This window comes from Nelumbo lutea, chromosome 1 (assembly GCF_056320005.1).
Source record: "Nelumbo lutea isolate HS-2025 chromosome 1, American lotus-T2T, whole genome shotgun sequence".
Lineage (NCBI taxonomy): Eukaryota > Viridiplantae > Streptophyta > Magnoliopsida > Proteales > Nelumbonaceae > Nelumbo > Nelumbo lutea.
The window spans coordinates 207,145,640-207,172,061 of NC_142684.1; the positions used below are offsets into that span (position 1 = coordinate 207,145,640).

General features: G+C 37.3%; 1 protein-coding gene and 1 long non-coding RNA gene across 2 annotated transcripts; one reads left to right on the forward strand and one right to left on the reverse strand.

Moving 5' to 3' along the window:
- The first annotated feature begins 557 nt into the window (after window positions 1–557).
- Window positions 558–9,750, forward strand: LOC148880620 (uncharacterized). Its single transcript, XR_016104611.1, has 3 exons — window positions 558–869; window positions 1,062–1,092; window positions 9,283–9,750. It is a non-coding gene; the product is annotated as an uncharacterized LOC148880620 (long non-coding RNA).
- A 6,258-nt stretch (window positions 9,751–16,008) lies between these two features.
- LOC148880621 (rac-like GTP-binding protein RAC2) lies at window positions 16,009–21,648 on the reverse strand. Its single transcript, XM_088962593.1, has 8 exons — window positions 21,082–21,648; window positions 20,905–20,992; window positions 20,155–20,264; window positions 19,970–20,033; window positions 18,993–19,057; window positions 16,992–17,057; window positions 16,469–16,606; window positions 16,009–16,303 (listed from the first exon to the last, which is right to left on the reverse strand). The coding sequence occupies exons 1-7, from the start codon at window positions 21,178–21,180 to the stop codon at window positions 16,508–16,510; spliced, it is 591 nt and encodes a 196-aa protein (XP_088818719.1). The 5' UTR covers window positions 21,181–21,648; the 3' UTR covers window positions 16,009–16,303; window positions 16,469–16,507.
- Between the last annotated feature and the right edge of the window lie 4,774 nt (window positions 21,649–26,422).

Sequence of the window (26,422 nt, forward strand, 5' to 3'; positions counted from 1 at the left end):
AATTATTTTATTTATATGTTATTAAATATATAATAATTTATTAATGGGTCATGAGTCTAATATTAAGTTCTTAATTCTTAGAAACACTACAATGAAGGTGTTTTTTTATTAAACAAGTTTACCCCTCCATTCCCACTTGTTTCTCACCAAAATGGTGGGATTCCAGTATTCCACATCCCAAGAATTGGGATTTATATATAATCCCACCTTTTTCTAATCCCATGTCATGGCATCCCATAAACCAAACATGTGAAGAGAAGAATATTCCAGAATATCCCATATTCTCCCTTCCCACTTCACAAACCGTACTAAGCCTAAAGGGATAAAATTTTCTATATTTTCCCGGGTTAAAAATAGTGAGAAGGAATTTCAAATAACCCTTTTATAATTATGGATCTACAATTATCCCATAAAAATGACTAAAATTGGCCCTCAAAAAATAAATTAAATTTAATAGGACTACTATATTTTTTTCTTCCATATTAAGATATACAAATACTCAAATATTGATGGGTTTATATACACTAAAGTCTACGAAAGAAAGAAAAAAAATAAAGAAGAAATATATCAAGCTCTTGAGGGTGGTTTTACTGCAATGGTTTTTTTTTGTTCTTACGATGGGGATGGGAAAATGGGAATATTCCCATTAAATTCCCTTTTTTTCGGTGTTTGTTCGAGTAGATGGGATGGAAAACTATGGGACACAGGTTCCCAAAGAGAATGAGGAGGGGTCACGCTGAAATGGTGTGACCTTGGTGAGAAAATTTTATCTGGTTCTTCCTCTCTGCCCCACGCAACTGACTATCACCACCTACTTGCGTCGACAATGGTCAAGTCGCCAGCATCATTTCCGTCGATCTCCAATTAAGGTACGACAATAACCATGACCAGTGACTATTTTCATACCACTTTTGGGGTCGTCGTTTTCCTCATGCCAGCAGGAAGAACTGGTTGTTTGTCGGCCACAACCCAAACTTTCCGATGGTTTAACTTGATTTTTTTTTACAGATATCACTTCTATCTTGTGGATCTAATGTTATTCTGTGATTTTTTACATGTAGGGTTGAAATATTCTTGCCAAACTGAACCAAGGTAAGAGATCTCATCTTTTTATAGAAAATGATTGAATGTCTATTTTAATCTACAAATCTACCTTAAAATGTTAGATTTTTGTGTAGTTTTTTTCCCCCTTTTTCGTAGATCATCCATTCGATCATCAGAAAGTTTTATTTGTATTGTTTTTTTAGATTTATTACAGGCTATTGTTGTGTTAAATACCCTATTCTATTTCGTCATTTTTCTAACTAGTATTTGTGTACGTGCTTTGCACGTATCAAATTTTGTGATGATGATAATATATAATATATTTCATTTTTTTTGCATTTTCTATATTTCTACATCTATAAAAATTATTCTTATTTATAACATTTATTATGGTTCATTAATAAAAAGATATGACCAAATAAGATTCTTGCAAAGGTAAGGGATTAATAAAATTCTTATTATTCTTATTTATATTGGTTCATTAATAAAATTAATGATTTTTATCAGTTACCTTCACCAGAATTTTATTTGAATTCTCATTACCTTTGCAAGAATTAACTTCTATATAATAAATCAAACTTCACCTCCTTCAACCTCTGAAAATCTTACAATGAACTTCTATAAAAAATATCACTTACTCTTCTAAATATCTTGTCATCCAATGATGTGGGCTTTAAAGTAACGAAAATGAAAAATTGACCCACCATATGGTGGGAATAAAGAAGAGAAAGTCGTCTACTACCTTAATGATCAAGAACTGAACCAATGAAAATAGGTTAAAAATATTTAGAAAAAGAAGAAAATAGTTTAAAGAATAAATTGCTCATCCATTTGCAACTTGAAAATCTCTTCATGGTGGTTAATGTGGCCCAACATTGGCCATTGAAAACATAAGATGTACTTTTAGTTTTTTCCTTTAGGTTCATTTTGGAAGGAGTAAAAATTCAAATATGTAAAGTACAAAGCCTAGTATTCTATATTGTTTTGTTGTATTTGCACTGAACATATTGTACTCTTCCCAAACTAAGACTTAATTTAAATAAATGCAAGGGTAAATTGCTAAAACCTCCCGTAATTTTTTTATCATTACTGAACCCCCCCTAAAGTATGGTAAATGCAATCTCCCATTAACTTTTGGGCACAATTGCAAGTAGACACTTTGTTAGAATCTTCTAATAAAAGCACAAAAATATCCAGAATACCCATGTAGTTACTTTTGACCAAAATGTTTCTTTTCCAATCTTTTTCTTCATATCAATCACTACACCAATCCCTTCTAATCTCTTTTTTTTTTTTCAAAATTGATATATTTTCTAAATTTGCCCTTCATATCAATTGCTCAAAGGTAAACTTGCAACTTTAAACTCTCATTTTTTGTTGTTCATAAATTTATATTGTTTTTTATATATGAACTGGCCTCAATAATAATTACATGGGTATTTTGGACATCTTCATGCCTCTTGTTAGAGAGTTTTACAAAGGGGATCTACTTGCAACTCTGTCAAAAAGTTTAGGGGAGACGATTGCAATTAGCAAACTTCAAGGGAGGTTTGGGCAATGGTCAGGAACTTCAAAGGAGGTTTCAGTAATTATCATGGTTTATTTTCCAACTATTGAACAAAATGAGTGTTTTTTTTTATATTTTCCCTAACAAGCATTAAATGAGAATATTAATTAAATAACATTTTTGCCATTAACTTGTTTTACAATTATGAACAAAAAGAATCGAGTTTTTTGTCTTTTTTGTAATAAGCATTAAAGGAGAAAGAAGTAGTTTCATGATAAACATTAAATAAGAAAAAGACATTACATATTTATCATTGCTCCTTCTATTATTCAAACCTTAGAATTGGAGCATTTTAGTCTAGTGAAAATAACAGAAGCCAATAACATATATCCGTACTTTTATAGATAGTACAGATATAGATGAGTAATAGAGTTCAGATTGCTCTCTTTCTTGTATTGAGGCACAGCTCAAGGCTCATGCTTTGAATGCCTCTGAAAGCATTGATTTTAGGTCTAATAGAAAGTTCTAAATTACCCCATGAGGAAAAACTTGATTGCAGATATGCATCCTTAATTTGGTACCAATTCGTCAATCTGTTTTAGCAGCAAAAGGTCATTCCTAGAAACCTTCACAATTGAATCAACTCTTGCTCACCTAGAGGCATTAGCAAGAAAGGGAGAACCCTGTGAAATCTTGTACCTTTTGTAGTTTGTTGGCACATTTTGAAGGAGAAAAACTATAAGATCTTTTAGGGGGAAATAGCAAAAGACTCAAAGGACGATTTGCATAGTTGAAAGAACAATCTTTTTTCTTGTGCATCCACATTGAAGGATTTTGATGGCCCTTCCTTTCTCCACTAATGCAATGATTTGGACAATATTACTTATAATACTTAGTTAGGGTGGCTGTATCTTTGGTGTAATTGTGTAAAGGCCTAGAGCATGTTGCTTGATTCTCTTGTATGTAGGTACTGGCTTACAGTGTGTCATCTTCTCTTTGTTCTTTTTAATAAATTCCTCTATCAAAAGAAGGGCAATTACCATCATTTTACAAAAGTTCTTAAAACCCACTAAAAGCTAAAGAGATAAAAGCAGAGAAGAGATATGAAAAGGATAAGAGAAGAAAGAATATGTGAGGTATCCCCACACCTTCCAATGGTCTCAATTGATCCTTCCTCCCCAAGAGGATAGTGTTCTTCCCCTTTCTCTAAGTAGTATTAGAGGACTGTCCTAAATAGATGAAAAACCTATCATGTGTGAGATTCTGACAATCACAATCCATGGATTCTTGAGGGTAGAATTTTTCTGGATAAAATTTCACAAAATATAGAAAATTTTAGGGGGTAAAATGCTAATTTTGATTATGTCCCTGAGTGTATTGTTTTTTTTAACTTTTATTTCGATGAATTAGACTCCCAGCCACATACTGACTGTGTCTGTCCATGAAACTGCCTTCCAAGAGCTAAACCTAACCTCAAGTTTTCATGTATCATTTCTGATGGGGTTAAAAAAAATAAGTGTTCAAACACAATGGTTTTTCTTATAATATTTATATCTTTAACATGTTAAATGATTCAATTCAAAAGACGTTGATTGTTGATTTGATATGAAGAATGAACAAAGACCTAAACAGCACAACATTTGAAAATATATGACCATTTATCATTGAAAATTATAAATTACAAAAACGGAGCTGCAACTGGAAATACCAGGTAAGGAGATGGATGCTAGTCTAGGGGGTGCGGTAAAGGACAAATGGGAATACGAACTGTCGTTTTGTCAAATTTGGTTGTCACGTGGCAACGGATGGAATACGAACTATTTTATTTGTAGGCCACGTGGCAAAAATACATGTACATGTCAGTGAACATATCATATTATTGCTTTTGTTGGTGTGAACAATGTCAAGCAGTTGATAATAAAACATTGCACGACTGAAAATTTTTCTCAAGAAACAAACGCAAGAAAATGAATCCTGAGCATATTCTTTGTAAAGAAACAAACATAGGATGCACCCTGATGGAGGGTGATTTGACCCGACCTCCTGACTAGGCGACACGTGGACATGACTCAACGTAAGTGACAGTTCAACATGACAGCCTAGCTACAACTCGGCGTAATGAGCTCGCTAAAACCCAGCCTAACAACTCGCTACCAGGCAGTTCGCTACAAAGTAGCTCGCTATTGAGCAATCCGAAGGTTTCGGGAAGCTTCTTATCTGACAAGACCATGCCCATCAGACTGCTCCTACGTACCTTGTCTGACGGTGCGGCACCTACCAATCCAGAGGACTATGCCCACATCTCTCGTCAGGCGGCGGCGTGCCTGCCAATTTCGAAAAATGTCTCTCGACTGACAGGGTCGTACCCTGTGACGATTACCTGTTCATCCCTGGCAAATACCGGCTGTGGCAAAGAATCAAAGGCAGTTACACCCGATTTGACAGGGCATTAATATATAAAGAGCTCTAACCCCCAAGGGAAGAGGTAATTGCGCATCTTCACTCTTAGCTTATTTCTCTACAATTCTCTCCCTCTCAACTCTCCACCGAGTTCTGACTTAAGCATTGGAGTGTTCCTGCCGGGAGAGCTCCCCGGGAATCCTTCACCTTTTTCTTCGCAGGTACCTTGTTCGCCGCCAGTTAGGAGCATAGCCCCTACCAGCTAGGAGTGACCAGATCACACACCATCACACCCCATCTCTTCTCATCTCATTCCTTTCTCATCTCGTCCTTTCTCGGCAATTAAATGGATCATAAGAAAAAAATCCAACGGCCCCGATTCCCTGGCAAAGTTTCCAGCAAAGCCACAAACAAGATTGATTCTAGACTTTCAGTGTTCCTTTGTGGCTATAAACTTGGACACCCACAAATGGCAACATGGACAACAATGAAGGAAATGTTGGTAGAGTGGCCATAGGCCCTCATTTTAATCCTCAACATATTGGAATATCCACTGGCCATGTGACAAGCCACATGTTGATGGAAGATGATTATTTTATAGTTATCTCTATGCAACACTTTCACACACAATCATTCACTTGTTTTTCTTAAATTATAATCTATTTATTTATTTTCTATAAAAAGAAATTTATTTGATTGTTTACTTGAAAATGTTTTATGCATAGAGATACCAATATTGTTGGGTTACTATGGATCCTAGTTCCAGCACTTATTGGATCAAATGGATATTCATTTGGTCCAGTGTAGACGGATGGCCAAATGGTTAGATCCTTGGTCAACATGAGACACTTGTCTCAAATCTGATGGAGCATGAATTTTACTGTTGATGAGCACTTATCTCAATTGGTTATTTTGGTTACTATTTGTTCTTAGGGAACTTAACGTTGATATAAGGGATCACTCCCAAGTGCTTCAAATACATGAGATAAGTTCTTTACTGAGAATGGAAAAGATCCTCTCAGCTCTGGCTCTAATCAGATTCAGCAGTTCTCTCTTACATTTTGTTTGAGAGATTGGTGTCTTGGATCCCATATTATGTGGCAGCTACACTTTTCTCTTTATATGCAGGTTTAGAGTGCCCAAGCATCAGCCGTCCATCTCTGCATCTTCATGGTCGTACAAGAAAGCTCTCAAATACTGTCTCTTTCAAACAAGCTCGAAAAGAAGCAGCATCCAAAATTCTTTACGTGCTTACCAAATCCAAGTAGGGTTAGGATCCATTTTCATTTTTCAATCCTCCATGGAAGCTTCCTCTTCGAAGCTTCCCATTTACCTTCGCTTGCTTATTTCCTTCATAAATCTTCTTCATGGTTTTTAAAAACGACCTAGAGACCAAACTGGTCAGGGGTCCGATTATCGGGTCGAACAGTTTGATCGTTTGAACCGAATGATCAACCCGTTTTGATAAAAAATAAAAAATTTAAAAAAAAATTGTCAAAACCGTTCGAATGGTTAATCACCCGAGTCAGCAGTTTACTGACCAAAATCAATAGTTTTGGGCAAATTTCCAATTTTGGAGAAAACCGAAACTGGTCAACTGACCGGTTCCCGATTTTTTTGGTCCGGTCTAATTTTGAAAACCATGATCTTTTTTATGGATTTATGTGTGAGGTATGACCAGCCCAACCATCAAAGTACTGGATCGGAACCCACCATCCAATTGTTCTTAAATGGGCCGGAGAACTACTCGAGCTGACTATATAACCTATTGACTCAATTTGGTTAGTGTCTGGTTTAGTGGTGGTCTGGTCGAAATTTTGAAATGAACGGACCCAATTCATTTTGCGAAACTTTATTAGAAGCTCTTTGTCCCACATCGGTGACTTCAGAATTTTTAAAATATTTCTTCAAAGCATCCAAGAGAAGAGTGAAAGTTATATCATGCGACCAGAGCGTGATTAACAACCTGGCTCCCATTATAAATATTATATTTTAAATAATAAATATTACATTATATGTTAAAAATATATATAAGGCATATTTATTAATTTATAATATATATATATAATATACATAAAATATATATAAATATATATTTATCAGTATATTCGGTTAATTGCTGGTTTTTATTTTAATTAATTGAAACCAAATTAATACCTTTAATTTTTTTTAAATACCAAAACAATTCCTAATCAATTGATTCAGTTAACTGAATTTTCAATTCAATTTTTCGATTTTTCTTGCTCATCCCTAACTCCCATGATCTACGTCCCCCTAGCGGTAGAGGATCGTTCTCGGTCATTGATCTAATGGCTGAGATGGTCACATAGTTGTCTCACAGGTTTCAACCTTTTTGTCTCGACTAGAATTAAACTGAGATAGTGAGAATAGAAGTTTAAAGCCAAAGATCAATTGAAGCTTCCTTTTTTTAGTCTTTTTGAGCTTTTAGATTCAACAGAGCTTTGACTTTGAAAGAACAACGTACCAAATCACAAAAGATCCTTTTTAAGCTTTATGGGTTTCAAAAGTCCAGCCATAGCCCAACCATACAGGGCACTAGTTTGATACAGTTATGTGTACAGCCACCTAACAAATCAGAATTTCAGGGAATCCAAAGTGAAGACAACCTGGTTTGGGCTATTCACTAATGCCACATCGGGTACTTTGGCAGTTTGGCTTGTGTTTGGTACCAATATTGTTTCTACATAAAGCAATTGTCATTTGAGATAAGGATGGTGCTTATTGCTTGTTTGGTGTTTCGTGCTTGTTTACTAAAAAAATGTGCTTATTGCTCTAGGAGATAAAGATGACTGGATAAACGGTGTTAGTTCATCGTCGTGTAGGTATTTGTCGCAAAATGTTATTTCATAAGTTTATTTATTAGATAAATGCTTATCTAAATTTAATGTAAGGCAACCAAGGTATTTATTTGCTGTCCACTTATTTGACGCCCAATTGTTTAAAGACAAATGGTTGTTCAAGTTCTAGTCAAGAGCACAATTTACCACTGGATGCTTGGAATTCAAATTTGTGCCTCACAATTTACCATAGCCATAGCATGTCCCAATCGTATATTTAGAATATCTCTCACTGACAATTTTAGAATATATTCCCAGTACATATTGAGATGTGCATGTTGGGAGTAAATGTGATCTCTGATTCTCTGGATGCTTGTGGGTGAGAGCCTTTTTTTTTCTTCTTATTTTCTTCAGAAATACATTAATGTATACTTTCCAAAAATTTGGAATTTTAGTTATATACTTATATCGGGAAAATGAAATGAAGCTAAGAAAACAGGAACCTAAGCCTGGGTTGCTGGTGGATAAATTATGACTGTGAGAGACAAGATCACATCTTCGCCCCACAATGCCCCACAGCACATCCCCGCTGTGTATTAGGATCATCTCCCGATGATATCATTATTGTTTCTAATATTATCATCGAGAGATAATCTCCACTTCAAGATCCTTCTTAGTCATCCGAATCTGATGGCTGAAATGGTCGCAAGATTTTCTTCTTGCAGGCTTACGAAACCTCTTGGACCCAGTGGCTGTGGCCCACCTAAACTTCTACAAAACAAAAGTCAAGAGGCCATGGGTGACCAGCAGGTAATGGAATCAAATCACAAACTTCCCAAGATTTCTATTAAACCACTAAATCACTATTATTTGGGTTAAGTTGGATAAGTTAATTAAAGTATCAGAGTGGCGCAGCGGAAGCGTGGTGGGCCCATAACCCACAGGTCCCAGGATCGAAACCTGACTCTGATATAAGAGGACAATTTTCTTTTTCCGAAAAACAATTTATTTTCGAAAGTGTGCTAGCTCAATAAGCATTACAACAACCACTAAGATAAATAAAGCACCAAATAAACTATTAAACTTAATACATGCAGATAGCTTTTTTAATCATTAAATTTTTCCTTGATTTTTTTTTTCTTTTCCTGAGGGGTGGGGGAATTATTTTTCCCCTGAGAGAACATTTTAAATGCAGAAAGTAATCAAATTCTGGTATTTAAGCTTTTTTTTCTTTTTTTTCTTTTTTTTTTTTTGTATTTTGATTTGATGAATTCTCTGAAAGATAATAAACACTCTAAATTGCTGGCCTACCTAAAACATCTACACCCAACTATGTAGGTGAAGCACCAAATAAACTAAATGAATCTATCAGTCCCCTTGAATTGAATGCTTCGAAATATGCCAGAGTGGGTCCCCCCCCCCTCCCCCATTTTCTCTCTCTCTGTTCCTAGAGAGGTTTTCTCTCATGCTCTCTCGAGATAGCTGAGATGGTGCTCTGACGATAGTTCTCTCTCTGTTTCTGTGTTTCTTCAGCGTCCTATATGGTTGTGATAGTGTTCCAACGTCCTGGATGATAGTTTCAATTCTTTGGATTTCCAGATGGCAGTTACAGTTTTTCTGGCATTTTTCAGCTTTGCGAATGGACGTTCCATTCTCCGACGTTGTGGATGGATGTTACAGTTTTCCAGCTTTCGTTGGAAGACAGCTTGCAGTTAGCAGTTCTTCGGTGTGCTGGATGACAGTTACAGATGATGCGCCTTCTACTGTTTTTTGGCATGGTTGGAAGTTATTGTGGCTATGTAACCTCCTCTATCAGTTTTCAGTTTGGTTGTTAACTCCTCATGTCAGTTTGCTCGCCAGTTATATTAGTTTGGAGATGTTTTTATCCACTTGTGTTGGTGATGTTAATTCATCTTGCTTTGGTTGCAGAAGTTCTTATGGTTATCTTAATTCCATCTATTTGTTTTGTTTTTCTTAAGAATGTATCTCTGTTCTTTATTTTACCTACTTGGCATCTCTTTGTACCAATCTCTTGAATGAATGAAACATGAATGAAATCTTCAAAAAAAAAAAAGGAAGAAAGAAATAGGCCAAAGCCCTATCTTCGCAATGTGGCTTCGGCCGTAAATGACATAAGCTTCCAATTTTGCATTTTTTTTTATTAAATGCAATTTGTCCCACATCGGTTGCTAGTAAGTATCTACAAGAGTTGCTCAAAGCATCCAAGTGAAATGAGGCCACGACCTTACTTGAATAGGATTTGTTCTTTTGGCTCGTTCGATCACCTATAATGGGCAAATTTCTTAAATTACCTGTAATGTTTAGCCAATTAATAAACTGTACCCTTATGTTTAACTATTGTGTTGAATCACCCTTGCTTTTTCTAACAATTTGTCATTGTAATGGAAATGATGAAATGTTTTTTTGCCTCTCTCACTCTCCCTCTCCTTCCCCGTCTCCTTCCCCGTCGTTCTCTCTCATTCCCTTTCCCTAACAATTGTCATCGTTAAACTTAGCAACAACTTTTTCCTATTTTGGGTTGTCTTTTTTTCTTTCTTTACCTCTCTTTCCCTCCATCTCTTGACTAATGACACCTAGCATGGTTTTAAAAAATGACCCGGAAATGGAATCGTTCTGATCACCAGTTTTCGAGTTGATGATTCAAATGGATGGCCCATTCTGACAATAAAATTAAAAAAAAAACAAAACAAATAATTAAAAAAAAACGACAAAAAACTGTTGAACAGGTCAATGGTTCGACCACTCAGGTCAATGGGTCATTGATTGATTCAACAGTTTTTGGCAAGGGATCGGGTTTGGGATAGAAAGGAACTGGTTGCCTAAACGGTTCCTGGCCAAACGGTCTAACAGTTTGGGTCAACGGTGGTTCAAAAACCATGAAGCCTAGCTATTAACCAACAGTAGAAAAACATTTATCAACCACTTTTCCTCAACTTTGAAGACAAATCAAATACAAACATTTATTAAATAAATGGAAGCCATACCAAACAAGACCGGATATGCTCCTCACATAGGGCACCTCACATGCACATCCTACCGTGCATTGGGAACATCTCCCGTGCTTATAAATTATTATTCACGGGAGATGTTCCCAATGCACAATGGATGTGCCTGTGAAGCGCCCATGTGTGAGGAGCAAATCCCATTCCATACCAAACATCCCCAAGATTTAACCATTTTAGCTTAAGTAATTCTCACAAAACATAATGTGACAATACATATCTTTCACCAATTTGTATTAATCAATCCAAAACATTTCAAGTAGAAATATCATGGTTCTACAAAACTGTCCCAATATGATTCAAACATGATTTCTGTTCACACAATCTCACAGATGTAGATCTTGTTGGAATGTGTTGGGATGGTTTCCTGTTGCTAGGTGATTTGGACTCCACTGGCGCTGTTCATTTAATGGTAAATAAGCTTGGGAATGTTGGTCAATGGGTATCTTTTTCCTCTTCATAAAATTTACAATGTTCTTTTTGTATTTACTACTTGGCCCTATGGTAAAATAAGTTACATTTCCCCAGGTAAAACTTATCCATCTTTGATGGGAATTTTATAAAGTATAATGAGACAACTTTGCCCATTTTTTACTATTAACTTTTATGGGTAAAGATGTCATTCTTTTACTTACCTGGGAATCCTGAAAATCAAAAGAACGTGGGTGAGTTGCAAAAATGCAAATGAACTAGGCCTGATAAGGGCAACCATTTCTTTTGAGACTGCATTTGGGAAGCATCTCTTAGAAGGAATTTTGGCATTTCAAACATGTAACACTCACACAGTTTTGAAAATCGGATCAGAAATAGAACTATTTTGGCTGCCGATCTTCAAGACTGTTCGTCTGGTCCAAACCCAGGTCAGATGGTTTTGGGGTCCAAAACCAAAGCTGGGTCTGTGACTGGTTTATGGTTCAATCAGCCTGACTGTCCGATCCAGTCCAATTTTCAAACCGTGCGATTCAATCCATTTATGTGGTGGTGAATAGATTTGTTCATGGGTCAGGCTGGGTTTGGGATGAGCTTTGCTTCTTTATAAACAAAAAAATACTAGGCCTGAGCCTGAGCCCAAGCCCGGCCCGACCATCGGGCCTAGATCTTGAGCCCAAGCCCATCCCTATATAAAGCCCGAAGACCAACTTTGATAAGTATTTTGTAACATATTAATTATATATTATTAATAATATATTATATGTTATATAATATTCTATACATTTAGTATATATAATACTTTTTTGCTATTAATTTTATTATCATATAATATATATTATATATTATTAACATATATATTAAATTTCTATTATATATTTAATATTATCGGACCAGGATTATTTGGAAAAGCCCAAACCCAACCCAAAAAATAATGGGACCCATTTTTTAGACCCAAACCTATGCCCATGTGCTTAGAACTGTTCATGGGCCGGGTGCCCCAACAGGCCGGTCCAACCCCCGGACGGGCTTGAACAGGCTTTTTGGCCCGCGGGCTTAACCTCGGGCCAAAAAGCCTGGCCCGCATAAAATTCGAGCCGGGCTCAGGCTTTGCCAAAATAGCCCGGCCCGACGTATAGTTAAACCTAAGTAAAAAACCTATGTGATGTTCATTTGAATAAATTTTTTGATTTGAGAAGGTTGTTGATTCACTTGTAGGTCCATTGTTCATTTAAATGGGGGAAAAAACATCTGAATTAAAATAGATAATGTCTATTTGAATAGGGAAAATTTTGATTTTTTTTTATTAGGTCGGGTTTTGGGCTTTTTATCAAAGTCGGGCTCAGGCCCAAATTGTAGGCCCGTTGATCAAACCAGACTCGGGTTCGAACCTAACATTTTTCTGTTAATAAATAGTCAAAGCCTGGTCCAAGCTTGGCCCATGAATAGGCCTACAACTTGTTTTTAAATTTTTGTCAAAACCCAATTCAAAACGAGTCGAACCGAGCCAGCCCGTCGGACTACCCGGCCCTGAACAGGTATAGTGGTGAAGATGAAACTCTCGAACATATATATTCATTCAGCGCATCATGTTAAGCATGACTTGTCCATTTTACATGTCCTGACCAGGTCTTATTTTATCCATCCTTCCTCTAAAATTGTATTGTGAGAGATTGTAATTTTGCACGTAATTTAATAAACTTGCCTCATTAGACTTCGAAGAAAATACTTTTCCAAAAGTTGGATTACTTAAAACGAAAACCAAAATACTTTTCTGTGTAAATTGTGTTTGAAAAATAGAGTAATTAACCCCTAAACTTTTTAATCATGCAAAGGGGTTAACCGTGAACACATATCAATAGGGTTTTAATCCGATCGGATTTTATGGGAATTGTCCGTATAAATCTGATCTTCATTAATCAAAACATAAATACGAATATGATGGGACCTAAGAGTGTCTTGGACTACATTTGAGGGCCCGTTTGTGGGAATAGGGGTTTGGAATCGGAGTCAGAATTGTTCTTTCTGATTCCAACTGTTTGATTGGGTGGAATCATAATTCCATTTTTCCATTTGAAGGAATGGTCATTCCCCCACCCCCATCTCTTGGGAATGAAATCTAATTCCAATTCTTTTATGAAACAAATAGGCTATGGGAATAGACCACTCTGATTCTAATTGCAAACCAAACGAACCCTTAGGTCTTATTGAAATTTGAATTTTCTTATCTCAATCCATTTTGTGCACTTTTTGGAATTAAAAAAAAAAAGTAAATACTTATCAATAAATTACTTGCTTTTTGACTTATAAATACATCATCACAATTACATGGGGTAAGCTACATGAATTAGGGGTGTAAACGGTTCAAACTCAAACCACATCAGTCAATATCCAATTCGAATCCAATTAGAAAATTCGATATCCGACAGATATTGAAATTAATATTTGAATTCAAATTCGATTTAATATTCGAATATTCGATTCAATTCAAATTTGACCAATTAATTATTTTGGTAATTAATAAATATATAAAATAAATATTTTATTTATATAAAGTATATAAATATATAAATTATTTATATAATTTAATTATTTTATATATAAATTATATAAAACATTTAAATACTTTATATATTATATATAAGACTTAAATAATTGGTCGAATTTGGATATTTATCGAATCAGATTAAGTCATATCCAAATTCGGCCGATTATATATTCAAATTATCCAAATTTAATTCAATTATGTCAAATCTCAAATTCAAAACCAGATTTCTCATTTTACAATTCCATTCTAATTATGCTATGTTAAAATTATGAACACTCAAATCATTATCATTTCATTACTATTTAAGACCATGTCCTTGATTCGTTCTTTAACCTTTTCATCCCTTTCAAAGTGTAATATCACTTCTTTTCACGTGACCAAGCATCTTAATTTATTAAATCCTAATTAGATTATTTATACCAAAAAAATTGCAATTGAATTGAACAGGGTTAAATGTATATTTAACCTGCTCATTGAACAAATGCCACTTTTAAAATTCACAGCTTTATTTGTATAAAAATATCATCCAAATTCACTGCTTCATTTGTTTTATTTTTTTTTTCTCCAGAAATACATTAATATATACCCATCAAAAAAATAGGAATTTTAATTATATTAATTGTGAAAATGAAACGAAGCTTTTTGTATCATTTATTGCTTTCAAGCATGGTTTTCAAATCGCAATTGTTCCAAACAGTCGGACCATTCGACCTAGGAGCCATTTAGGCAATTGGTTACGTTTTACCCCAAACTGGATTCCTTACTAAAAATCATTGAATCGATTAACAATTCATTGACCCGAATGATCAATCTGTCAAATCGTTCAATGATTTTAATCATTTTTTAAATTTTAATTATTTTTATTTTTTATTTATTTTGTCAAAACATACCATCCATTTGATCTGAACAATCCAACCATTGATCCGAAAATCAGTGGCCAGAACGGTTCCGATTCTGAATCGTTTTTCAAAACATTGCTTCAAGGGTAAAAACGGGAACCTAAAGAGACTGGTGGATGAATTATGACCATTAGACCAGAGCATGTTAGAAAGGTGGGACCCATGATCTGACCTATGGACCTGTGGTGGATGAATCACGACAACTTCATCACAGCGTGATTAAAACAACTGGGGACCATGATCTGGGTCTCCCCAAAAGGGTCGTTCTCAGTCATCCTCGATCCGATGGCTGAAAATGGTCGCAACTCGCAAGGTTGTCTTCCAGGCTATAGGAAACCTTTTGAACCTAGTGGCCCGTCTAAGCTTTCACCAAGCAACAAAAGAGATAACACCTAGGGCTGTTCATAGATCGGGTTGTATCGGTTTAATAATATTTTTCTAATCAATTCGATTTGGTCGGGTTACCTATAAACCAAACAAAAATTGACTCTCTATTAAGTAAAATCGGTTTGGTCGATTTGAATCGGTTTAGGTTGGTTTAGGTTTCAACCAACTCTAAGCTTGCACAATACACATGAAGTCAAAATATTAATATTATATATAATATTTTAAAATATATTTTTTAGAAATATATATTTAAAACCAAAACATATATACAAATATATCCAAATGTATATTTTCTAATTTCTGAAAATGTATATTTCGAAAATATATATCTGATATATTTCAAAATATATATATTTATTATTTAAAACTAAAATATCTATATTTTAACAGATATTTTTTTCAGAATATATATTTTTTTACATAACTAGATTCAGTTCGATTCCATTTCGGTTTTCACATATAAAAATCAAAGCCAAACTGAATTATCAATTTGTTCATTTCTACAATAAAAAACCAACCAGTTGTGAAGAAAAATCGACCAACTCGGGTTGAGTCAGGCTAGGTTGATCGGTTTGGATTTATTTGTGAATAGCCCTAATAACACCATCGAAAGTAAACCTCAAAACCTGTTGTTCCGTATTACTGAAAAATAATTGTTCCGTTGCTTGGAATTTATTCATTTAGAATTTGTCCATCAACTTCTTTACGTTTTCAGAATTAAGTTGTGTCCAGAAAACAAGAAATCGGAGTGGCGCAGCGGAGGCGTGGTGGGCTCATAACACACAGGTCCCAGGATCGAAACCTGGCTCTGATAGCTTAGAGAAAAGCTTCCTCCACTTGGTTTTTTATTCAAATTCCTTCTACAGTTATCATTTTTTCAGAATCTCAGAACACAGCATCTGCATAATTGTTATCTACAAATAGGCTATAGAGAGGAAAAAAAGAGCTGCCTGGAGTTACTGCTATTGTGCCATTTGAAGCCGAAAAAAATTGATCTTGTTACAAAATAAACAAGCAAACAACCAAAACAAGGGTGTATTTCTTTCCACCACAAGGAAAAAAGACACTAAGCACACTTACTCAAGGTTGAAAAAACAAGACCTTTTCAGTTTCTACAGTTTTCAAATTTTGGCTACAGTTGTCATTTTTTCAGAATCTCAGAACACAGCATCAGCATAATTGTTCTTTATCTCCTTTTCATCTACAAATAGGCTATAGAGAGGGAAAAAAAAAGCTGCCTGGAGTTACTGCTACTGTGTCATTTGAAGCTGAAAAAAATTGATCTTGTTACAAAATAAACAAGCAAACAACCAAAACAAGGGTGTATTTCTTTCCACCACAAGGAAAAAAAAACACAATAAGCTCACTTACTCAAGGTTGAAAAAACAAGGACAAACAAGACCTTTTCAGTTTCTACAGTTTTCAAATTTTACCCATAATACTTTAACAGTCGGGGCATTTGGGAAATTTGGCTAAAGAACACGGCACATCCTCTGCCTTTTCTTCTGCTTCTTGGGCTTCGGTGGCTGGAGAACCACTTTGATTGCTGCATCAAAGACAGCCTTCACATTCTGCATTTCAAACCAAAGTTTAATGCTTCTGAATACCAAGCTTTATTGCCTTGTCCATGTCAAACAAACAGCAAAACTAAACACATAAAGTACTCATCAAGAAGACCATATAAATCGTCTACAAGTGGTGAGATTACATGCAGGATGGCACCACCATTTGATACTCAATTCATTTTTCTGGAATGGTGACCATTGTTCATGGACCCAGTTTGGACTTTATACCGTCTTTGCACACTTGAAAAAAAAATTATGGATTACCACCTGCTGCATCAGGGTAACTGGAGGGTCTCGACCACTTGAGATTCCCTCCATCAAAGTAGACGAAACTTTTTCTGGTCTACAGGATGAGTACCTTATATTCAGCGTGAAAAAAAAAACATATAACCTGCTGTGTCTTAGAGCTGCACTCTACATATGACATTGCTCCAATCTGCTTTTTCAGCTCTTCACCCTGAAAATCCAAGCAAAAAGGAAAATTATTAGTCCCGCAAAGGCATTAAGCACAAAATGCATTATAGCAAGAAGCACCAAATAAACAAAATACACGCAGAGTTTTTTATTTAGTTTTATCTTTTGTTGTTTTGGAGGGGATGGGGGAATTTTACCCTAGAGAGAACATATTAAATGCAGAAGATAATCAAATTCTTCTATTTAAGCAATTTATATTTTGATGGATTCTCTAATACTTAACACATAAATTGAAGAACTACCTAAAACATTTATACCCCAACTTTGTAGGTTTCATGACATGGATGAAACAAGGATGAGACAAAATAAAAGACTATCATTAGCAGCTCTTTGGAAAAACCTAAATTGGCAATGGCAAAGTGGCAAAGGTCAGGTCAGATGCTTCTATTTTTAACCTAGCATAGAGAATCTGTATAACCTATTTTTTGTGCCACATATAGACATAACCGAACAAGCAAGTGAAACATGCATCCACCTCTCCAAAATTTGAGAATCCCATAGTCTTTTTTAATCCATCACATTAGATGAAGGTGAATTTGTTAATATTGAAAACAAGAGCCTAGAGAGAGATCTCATCTCTTGATATGTTCAAGAATAAAGGACACTAAAATAAGTGCTGGCTCATACTCAAAAGAAAATACAACTATTTTCTAGGCTTCAAGCCCCAGCCTGGATATCCTCATTCAAGGACTCTGGTGAGGTCTAACAACTCCCTCGTTGGGGACCATCAGAGATTCAGAATTAGTTAACTATCCAATATACAACCTTATAGTCCCATTCAACTTCCAAAGTATTTCAACCTGCCTCAAAAGAAAGCTCGATGGAAGGGATTTTGTTAATAAAGAAAATGTGAGACTAGAGATCTCAACCCTTGAAAAGTTCAAGAACAGAGGACACTAAAACAAGGGCTGGCTCATAGTTAAAAAGAAAATACAACTATTCGCTAGGCCTTACGCCACAGCCTGGACTCGAAGATTCTCATCAAAGGACCCTGCTGATCTTCATTACCAACACACTCCCTCTGAAAAATGTGTTGGTAATGTCATTGGCATGTCCTTGAAATCCACCAGAATGAGCCATTCAGGCTGAAGCTTTATATTCTCCCAAGTCCCAACCAACATCATAGGATCCAGGGACCATCAGAGATTCACCTTGCCTCAAAAGCAAGTTTAAGAGAAACCGGGAGTTGCCATACAGTTCTTGAGTTTTCAACTTTCAGACCAAAACATTGTAGGATATATGAAGAGGACCAAAACATTAAAGAACCGAAATAAAAGTAGAACCACTGAGAACACAACCAACCCAGTTCACCAAAATGCAGCAAGCAACTTTTTAACAATTGGAGCATCTATGACCTAGATCACCCGGTTAAAATCAAGCATCTGGTTCAGCCAATTCCCAAGTCCTAACAAGAGTTAGGCTGATTCTAATATGTTCAGAAACAGCAGTACTAAACCCACTCTAGCTAGATACTGCTGAACTTCTAAAGATTGGCACTTTTCACCGACTTAGCAAGCAAATGAAAACAAGACCATGTCTGACCCAAAGTTTCCTAAGGTGCAATTCTAGGCAGACCTTCTCTGCTGTCCTGGCAAGCCAACTTTTTTTAGAGTTGCTTTTTTTCTGGCAAGCCAACTTTTATTAGAGTTGCTCTTTTTCTGGCAAGCCAAATTTTATTAGAGTTGCTCTTTTTCTGGCAAGCCAAATTTTATTAGAGTTGCTCTTTTTCTGGCAAGCATGCCTGGTTTCCAAACTAGCTGAAATGTTCTTTGTGAAATTTCCAACACATTCAAATAATCCCTTGAAAACTTGAACTACATCTAGTAAGCATTAAGTAATGGTTTCTTCCATCTCTAGTTATTATTGAATGCATTGTCTTACAGTTCATAAAAGAAAAAGATCACTGCATCAGACTTACCTGTACTGTTGATATAGTACATGCTCCAGGATGATCCATGTAGAACTGTTTGCCTTCTCTCAAATCTATCGGCCAAAGGACCATGAACCATGACAAAAAGAAGGATTAAAATAAATAAAGATGTGAAAATGTTAGTAAAATCCAGAGTCTTTCTCTTCTTTTTTCTTGCTTATTTACTTATTTGTATAAGTGAGTCATCCTTCAGTAGTGGAACTCAATTGTTAGGGGTGCAAGTTGGGTAACAGACTTGAAGAGTTTGCATAGCATCAGGCCAGGCCCCTCAGGATGAGCCCATTCAAAATTTGGCAAATGCTCAACCCAAGCCTTCCCAAGTTGCAGGCCTATAAATTGTCCATGATTTACTCAGGTTTCAGAATATGGTTAACTATATCTTCTTCTCTATGGTCTATCCAAAAAAAATTAATAGAAAAATGTGAAACCAGTGTTGTATGTATTCTTCTAAGTAGATGACATTTTGGTGTCAAACATGTGTCAAAGTCAAACATTCCACAAATTCTTGAGGTCAGTTCTATGTAACATTTCCGTTCTTTTTTTTTTTTGATCAATATAACATTTCCTTTCTATGTCCTAGCCTTTTGGACATAAATGAACAGCTAATGTACAAGATGAATGCTATTTTTATATCAAACGTTACATTTAGACCCCTCTTTTTTGCAGAATATAAAGTTAGAATTCGAAAAAATATGAACTGTTTTAATAGTATATATTTTCCATGGATGCTTTCTCTACATGTTTTCTCATCTTGTGAATAAAGATAGAAAGGCATCCCCTGCCTTTGAGTTATTGTTATTATTATGGCATCGGGCATCCATATTACTTATTTTACAACACTTTCTAGGTCCTTTTCACAGAATAACTAAAAACTGGGATACTTTTATAAAAAGCTAATGGGTGGTTGAGGTATATTATCTGTTTACAGAAAATGGTGAATCATGTAGAAAGAATGAATGCATTACCTAGTTTGGTGCCCACAAGCACGATGGGCACTGAAGGGGCATAATGTCTCAGCTCTGGGACCCACTTCTCCCACATAACATAAGGGCACAAATCCAAAAAGAGGGGAAAAGATAATCAAAATTACCTTTGTTTAGAAAAAAAAAAAAAAAGGATAAAAGGAAACAAGACAAGAATGCAGGCTTACTTTTTTTGTTATGTTTTCAAAGCTAGGTCTGCTGATGAGGGAGAAAGCAAGAAGGAAAACATCAGCCCCTCTATAGCTTAAAGGCCTTAGCCTGTTGTAGTCTTCTTGACCTGCATGCCAAAATCTCTAAGAAAAAAAAAAAAAAGAAAGAAAGCCTGCAATACGTGTGCACCTTCTGTGTTGCATCATGCATACTTAATTACTACATAGAACTACATTTAGGTTGACTGATACAACTCCACAAATAAATAAATGCAGACATTTAGAACCAGGAAATGAGGTAATTGATATCTGTAATTTGAAGAACAGGAAAAGGACAAGAAAATAAATCTCAAGAACCACACCAACCTCAAAAACCAAATTATAGTTCATAAATGATGTTTCAGAAGATATGCAAAAGACTCACATGTAACCTCCTTGATTAAAGAAGAGAAATAGTGTTGCTGCATGTTTATGCATAATGTTCAAAACCTTATTAATTAGTGGGACCCGTTTTCTCTTTCATTTTTTCTTATGAGTAACTATTTTGTGTTTATGAAGTTCCTCCAAGGCTCCAATGTTCACCGGAAAAATCTCCTTCCCCCCAATCAGAAGATCCCATTAAAATGTTTGGAAGAAACCCAGCAAAGAACATCAAACAGAGCTATTGTTTCATAACAGGGTCAAGAAGGCACCAAGAGGATGAGGGAAATATTTTGTCGGAAGTGAAAGTTATAATTTTATAAAAACAGAGAAATTTAGAGATTGTACCTGCAGTATCCCAGAGCCCAAGATTCACCGTCTGGCCATCAACCACAACATTTGCACTAAAGTTATCAAAAACAGTTGGAACATAGTCCTGCCAAGAGAAAGAAAAAGTTACACAGAGACAGAGGGGACGGGGAGATGAAAACTGAAAAGAGAAGAGAAGCGAAAACAAGCCAATACAGTAGGGAAGGTGTTGCTAGTGTAAGAGATGAGAAGGCAAGTCTTCCCAACAGCTCCATCTCCGACTGTAACACACTTGATAAACTTTGAGGTGCTCATTTCATGATCAAGCACAAGCAAGAAAGCCCAGAACCCCAACTGAAAAAGCACTATTGACAAGTTCAATTTCTCGCCACTAGGTGCCGGTTCCCCTGTCTATCACTTGGGAAGGCGCCGAAACGAAGGAAACCTGTTTACCCTTTTGAGGACTCCCTCTTTCGGTCCTTCCTCTGGAGTCTAGAGTCTCTGTGAAGTTACAGACAGATAGAGTTCAGCTTTGCTTTGAGCCTTTGAGCCTTTTTAGGGAAGAAATGTTCTGTGATGACTTTTTCTGAGTTGTCAGAGTGGCAAGGAAAGCGGAACCCCGAGACATTGGAATGATTGTCTGTCTCTGCACCTACCTTGGATTATTATAATTGTTTCACAATTCCTCTCCAGTCTCCACAGGAGGGGGAAGAAGGGCATTCTGGTCATTTCATCGTTCAACTGAAGTTAACTTCTGAAGTGGGTAAACCATGGAGACGTGACAGGGTGACAAACTGAAACCAGGGAATATTAATGGAACCCCATGGATTGCGAGTTGTCGCTCTGGTCAGTGGTCACAACTCACAAGACAGGAGAGATTGGAGCTTTATGTTTGGTTGCGGAGATCAATGTAAATCAATTTTGTTGGCGTAGTTGTAGCCCGATTCTACCTGCTCCATTATCTGATCAGAGAGTCACGGACTTCGGCAGATAAAAATCTACATGGGCTAAAACCCATTTGATCTTTTACATCTCAAAATTACATTCAGATTTGAGATATATAAATATGGTTTTGACTTTTTGGAGATAAATTGTTTTGGTAGGTTGCGAGACAGGTAATCGGATCTGGCACGATGAATATTAAATAGATGGTGGGGGAGGGTTAATGCTTGACTAAAGAGGAGCATTGTTCGTGTAGAGAATTGAATGATGGGGATGGGGAAAATTGTATCCTACCAAGTACCAACTGCACAACGAAGACAAACACTACTCACCAGTCTCGGCCGGTAGAGATTTGCCCACGTCATCCAAACGTTTTGTTATTCACCGTCTGAAGGAGCTATATGGCCCCCATTTTCGAACATCTCTGTGTTCTAAATAGGATAAACCGATAAAGCTTTACTGGACGGGTCAAGAAGAGAATGTTTATACACGACCAAACCATATTTCCGCCACGTAGGAGAATGATGTGGCAAATTAAAATATACATCACATGGGAGAAGCGTCATGATTGACCATACATTCATTTCTCGGATCCAAATCAGTCGTATAATCAACCAAGCCAATTATTATACGGGACTAAAGGATCTGACCCGATTATAATTGACAATCTAGTGTTGAGAACACATAGGTTTGTTAAGTTAGAATGTTAAATTATCGACACATTTGGAAACGATAACTTGATTGTAATACAATTATACAAGTATTATTATGAGGAGGAAATGTAATAAAGTGGGGCAATAAAAAAACAAACATGTATTAATTTTATATAGTCAGTCAGCTCGGGTTTTGATAGAGTTGTCAATGGGTCGGGTCTGCTTTCGGGACAGGTGTGGACCATCTCTGAATCAATCATTAATAGATCTTATATAATAAACTATCAAATTAACCTGTTTGGTATTAATGATGATTTCTTCACAATCACTCTTCGTCATTCAGGGGTAAATCGGGTCATGCCCCCCGTGTCGCAGCACGACCCAGTCTAATGGTCCATGGGTCGTGTGGTGGCCTAGCATGATTGTATGGGTAGTGTTGAGTTTGGGGTTTCAGGCTGCCCATGGCCTGCAAGTTAGCATGGGCCGTCCCACGTCACCTGAATTCATATAAAATTAAAATTTTATATAGCATGGGCCGGCATGGCCCATACTATATATTATACTATTTTATTTAATTATTGCATATATAAGCAATTATATATATCAAAATTCATATAAAATTAAAATTTTATGTTTTTTTCAAAATTTTTAAATAAATAACTTTGGCCCAGTCCACAGTTCGGCCCACGGGCCAGCCTGACTCATTGGCTATGTCATGTTAGCCCAGCACAACCCATTTTCACCTCTACATCAGTTTTAGAAACTTAGAGGAATTGATATTGAAATTTCTATTTGGTTGGCCAATTTTGGCGATTTTTAAGAAATTGACCAAAAAATCGATTCTTGAAATCAGCCACTTTCACGCATCACCTTTTTTTGGCAATTTATTAGGCGATGTTTGGCAAATGATGATTCTTCATACCTTTTTTTTTTAAATCGATGATTATTGAAATTAGTGGTTTTTCATACATCACTATTTGTTTGTCATTTGGTATCTGATTAATCAATTTTGGGCTAAGTACCTCGTCATTCGGTCTGCTTCCAAGTAGCCGATGACTCAGAGGTCGAAGTGGAGAATTTTTCTAGGTGAGGACCTGGATGCTGAGCTGACCAGGCCGAGCTGCATTGATTATTGAGCTTCGTAGTTCTTTAGAAACCTGCAAGGAATCAATGTCAGAGGACCTGGAGTGGCTAACCCAGCGAGGTCGCTCTGATGCTTAAGTTAGTAAAGTGGTAGTAAATCGCAAGCTAAAAATCATAAAAGTATGAGAGCTAGAATGCACTTACTTGCCCCCCCATGTCATTGGGGTCGGTGCCTTTATATAGGCATTGTTTGGCGTGGGCTTCACACACCGCATCTAAGATTTTCAAGAGGTCGCCTAAGTGGTCCAAGATTCCCAGAGGCAACCACCATGCACGTTGACCACCCTCTAGAACGTTCGGTACGTGGGCCAACTCCCAAGGATCGTGGGTGTGTTGGGATATGCATGCCAAATTTGTCAGTAAGCACGTCTCGCAGGTCGCCACCTGGACCTCAGTTAGGTTGGCACGCCCTCGAGGGAGGTTGCTCCTTCAGTCGAGGTCACTTCGACCAGTGACGAGGTACTAGCCGACCTAAGTTGTGGTTGAGGTCGCTAGGTTGGCGTCAGTGCCAGGTCGCCAGGTCGGTGCCTGTGCCAAGTCGCTAGTTCGACGCCTGTGCTAGGTCGCCAGGTCGGCGCCTGTGCCAAGTCACCAGGTCGGTGCCTGTGCCAGGTCGCCAATTCGGCACTTGTGCCAGGTCGCCAAGTCGAGACACCATCATCTTGGCTAAGGTAAGTTGTCGCCTAAGTGGTTTCGAGTGTCACCTAGTTGTTCCAAGACGCCATGTGTCACAATGTCATTGGAGGGCCAAATCCACCCTCATCAATTGCCCCCCACTCCCGAGCTGAAAGTAACTCGGCAAAGGGAGTAGATTGCTCATTTTGGCCTGGGATGACTAATTCGAGGGGCCCGAGAGCGAATTCATCTGCTTGAGGAGAGGTGGAGTAGATACCCCGATGACATCTACCTTATTAGGGATGTGACCATCAAGAGGTTCTGCGATTCGGCTAAGTACCTCAAGAGTGAAGCTCATCATGCAATCCTTAAGAGGGGGTTTTATGTGACCTCTCTATCAGGTCGCTCCACCTAGGTAGACTTCGACGCAGCATCCTTCGAGCTGGCCCTAGCTAGTGAGTTTAATGCGGAGCTTGCAACCGAGGTGGAGGTCAATTGTGAAGAAATCAAGTTTGCATCCATCATGGTGCTGAGAGCGAACTAGTCTTTTCCTTTGTTTTCTCGTGTTGAATGTGAACTGCTTTATATTTCACCCATGCAAAAGAGGCAATTGGGTCCCACATGGTGCCAAGGTCTTTTATCAGCCCGACACCTTAGCCCTTAGGCTCTGGGAGCGACTTGTAGTCCACTCTCCTTACCCTTGATTTTGCCCATGCCGAAGAGGCAATTGGGTCTTAAAGCAGTGTCGAGGTCTTTTATCAATTTAGCACTTTAGCCCTTAGGCTCTAAGAGCAACTTGTAGTCCACTCTCATTGATTTTTCCCATGCCAAAGAGGCAACTGGGTCTTATGCGGTGCCGAGGTCTTTTATCAGCTCAACACTTTAGAGCTACGGCTGCACTGCATCAGCCTCGTTAGTGATGCCAGTCACTCACTCCTACAAGAAGCTATTGGGACCTCAACCTATGGTGGCAACACTACTGACTTTAGGTCACTAGCTTGCACGGGAGCCTTGGAAGGCTCGACCGGCAGGGGCGTTCATGTAGTCCATTGGCCGCCAACTCCCCCGGAAGCCACGAAGAGCTCATCTTGTAGAGGGTACCTCGCAAAGAGGACTGATGAGGCTTTATCCGAGTTGAAATAAAGTCGGCAGAGCTGCTTAGTCTGTTGGCCATCAACTTCCTGCTTAGTCTTTGAGTTCATAAAAAATGGAAACTAGAAAGTGAGAACTTTAGTTTTTAAAATGTGAGAACTTACCTTTCTAGAAGAAGAGGACTTAGCCTTTCAGAAGATGAGAACTTAGCTTTTTGTAGTGTTTCCCATAGACGACGCCAATTGATGAATCAATTTTGGGCTAAGTACCTCGTCATTCGGTCTACTTCCAAGTGGCCGACGACTCAAAGGCCGAAGTGGAGAATTTTGCTGGGTGAGGACCTGGATGCCGAGCTGACATGTTAGACAGTTTTGTATGCCCTTAGCTTCAATCAAAATTGATGTACTTTATGAGTTTATTGTAAATGAATAAAAGTGCATATTTGATTCATGTTCCCTTGGTATGTTTCTATGTAATACCCTTAAACTGAACACTTATTGAGACTCGTGTTAGTTTAAAATATTCACAGCCAGTGGGTCAGTCTTGGGAGACCTATCCTGACAAGGCTGACACTATGGTGCCACCAAGTCGGTTGGGGTGGCATGTCTCAGCTACCGAGGTGAGACCCTAGGCACATACAGTGTGGGATTAATTGAATCTTTGAACTGGACCAGATTTCCAGTATTGCCCTGGACCTTGGAGATTGATGGGCAAAACTGGAAAGCTACACCCGACCCCTAGACTCGATTATGATACTGCACTAGGTGTTGGATCGGGGTGTCTTTGATGTACCAATCAGTGAGATCCTTAGCGGGGGTCAAAACCTGGGTATGTTGGGACAATCCGAGAATTCATCTGAGTGGGTGATCATAGTGACAGGATCAGCCCCTTTGTCGGACAAAGGTAATGATCGGGGATGCGCTCTCACTGTTGGAAACCAAGACTGCCGACAGCCGATTTCAACCGTTGAGATTTGTTTTGCAAAGTATATTTTATATGAGATATAAAAGTATATATATTATGGTTTCTAAAATGTTTGCAAAAAGGTTTTAATTCCCGGGATCCATATAAGTGGAGAGTGCAACACTGTTCCTTGCAGCCGAGGGAGAGGT

Bases quoted from the DNA above. Each gene is read 5' to 3' on its own strand.
- LOC148880621 (XM_088962593.1), bottom strand. From the start codon at position 21,180: ATGAGCACCTCAAAGTTTATCAAGTGTGTTACAGTCGGAGATGGAGCT. The intron at 20,265-20,904 runs GTACAATCTCTA...TTTGGCATGCAG, and splicing joins TGGGCTCTGGGATACTGCAG to GTCAAGAAGACTACAACAGG. The intron at 17,058-18,992 runs GTAAGTCTGATG...TTGGATTTTCAG, and splicing joins GTACTATATCAACAGTACAG to GGTGAAGAGCTGAAAAAGCA.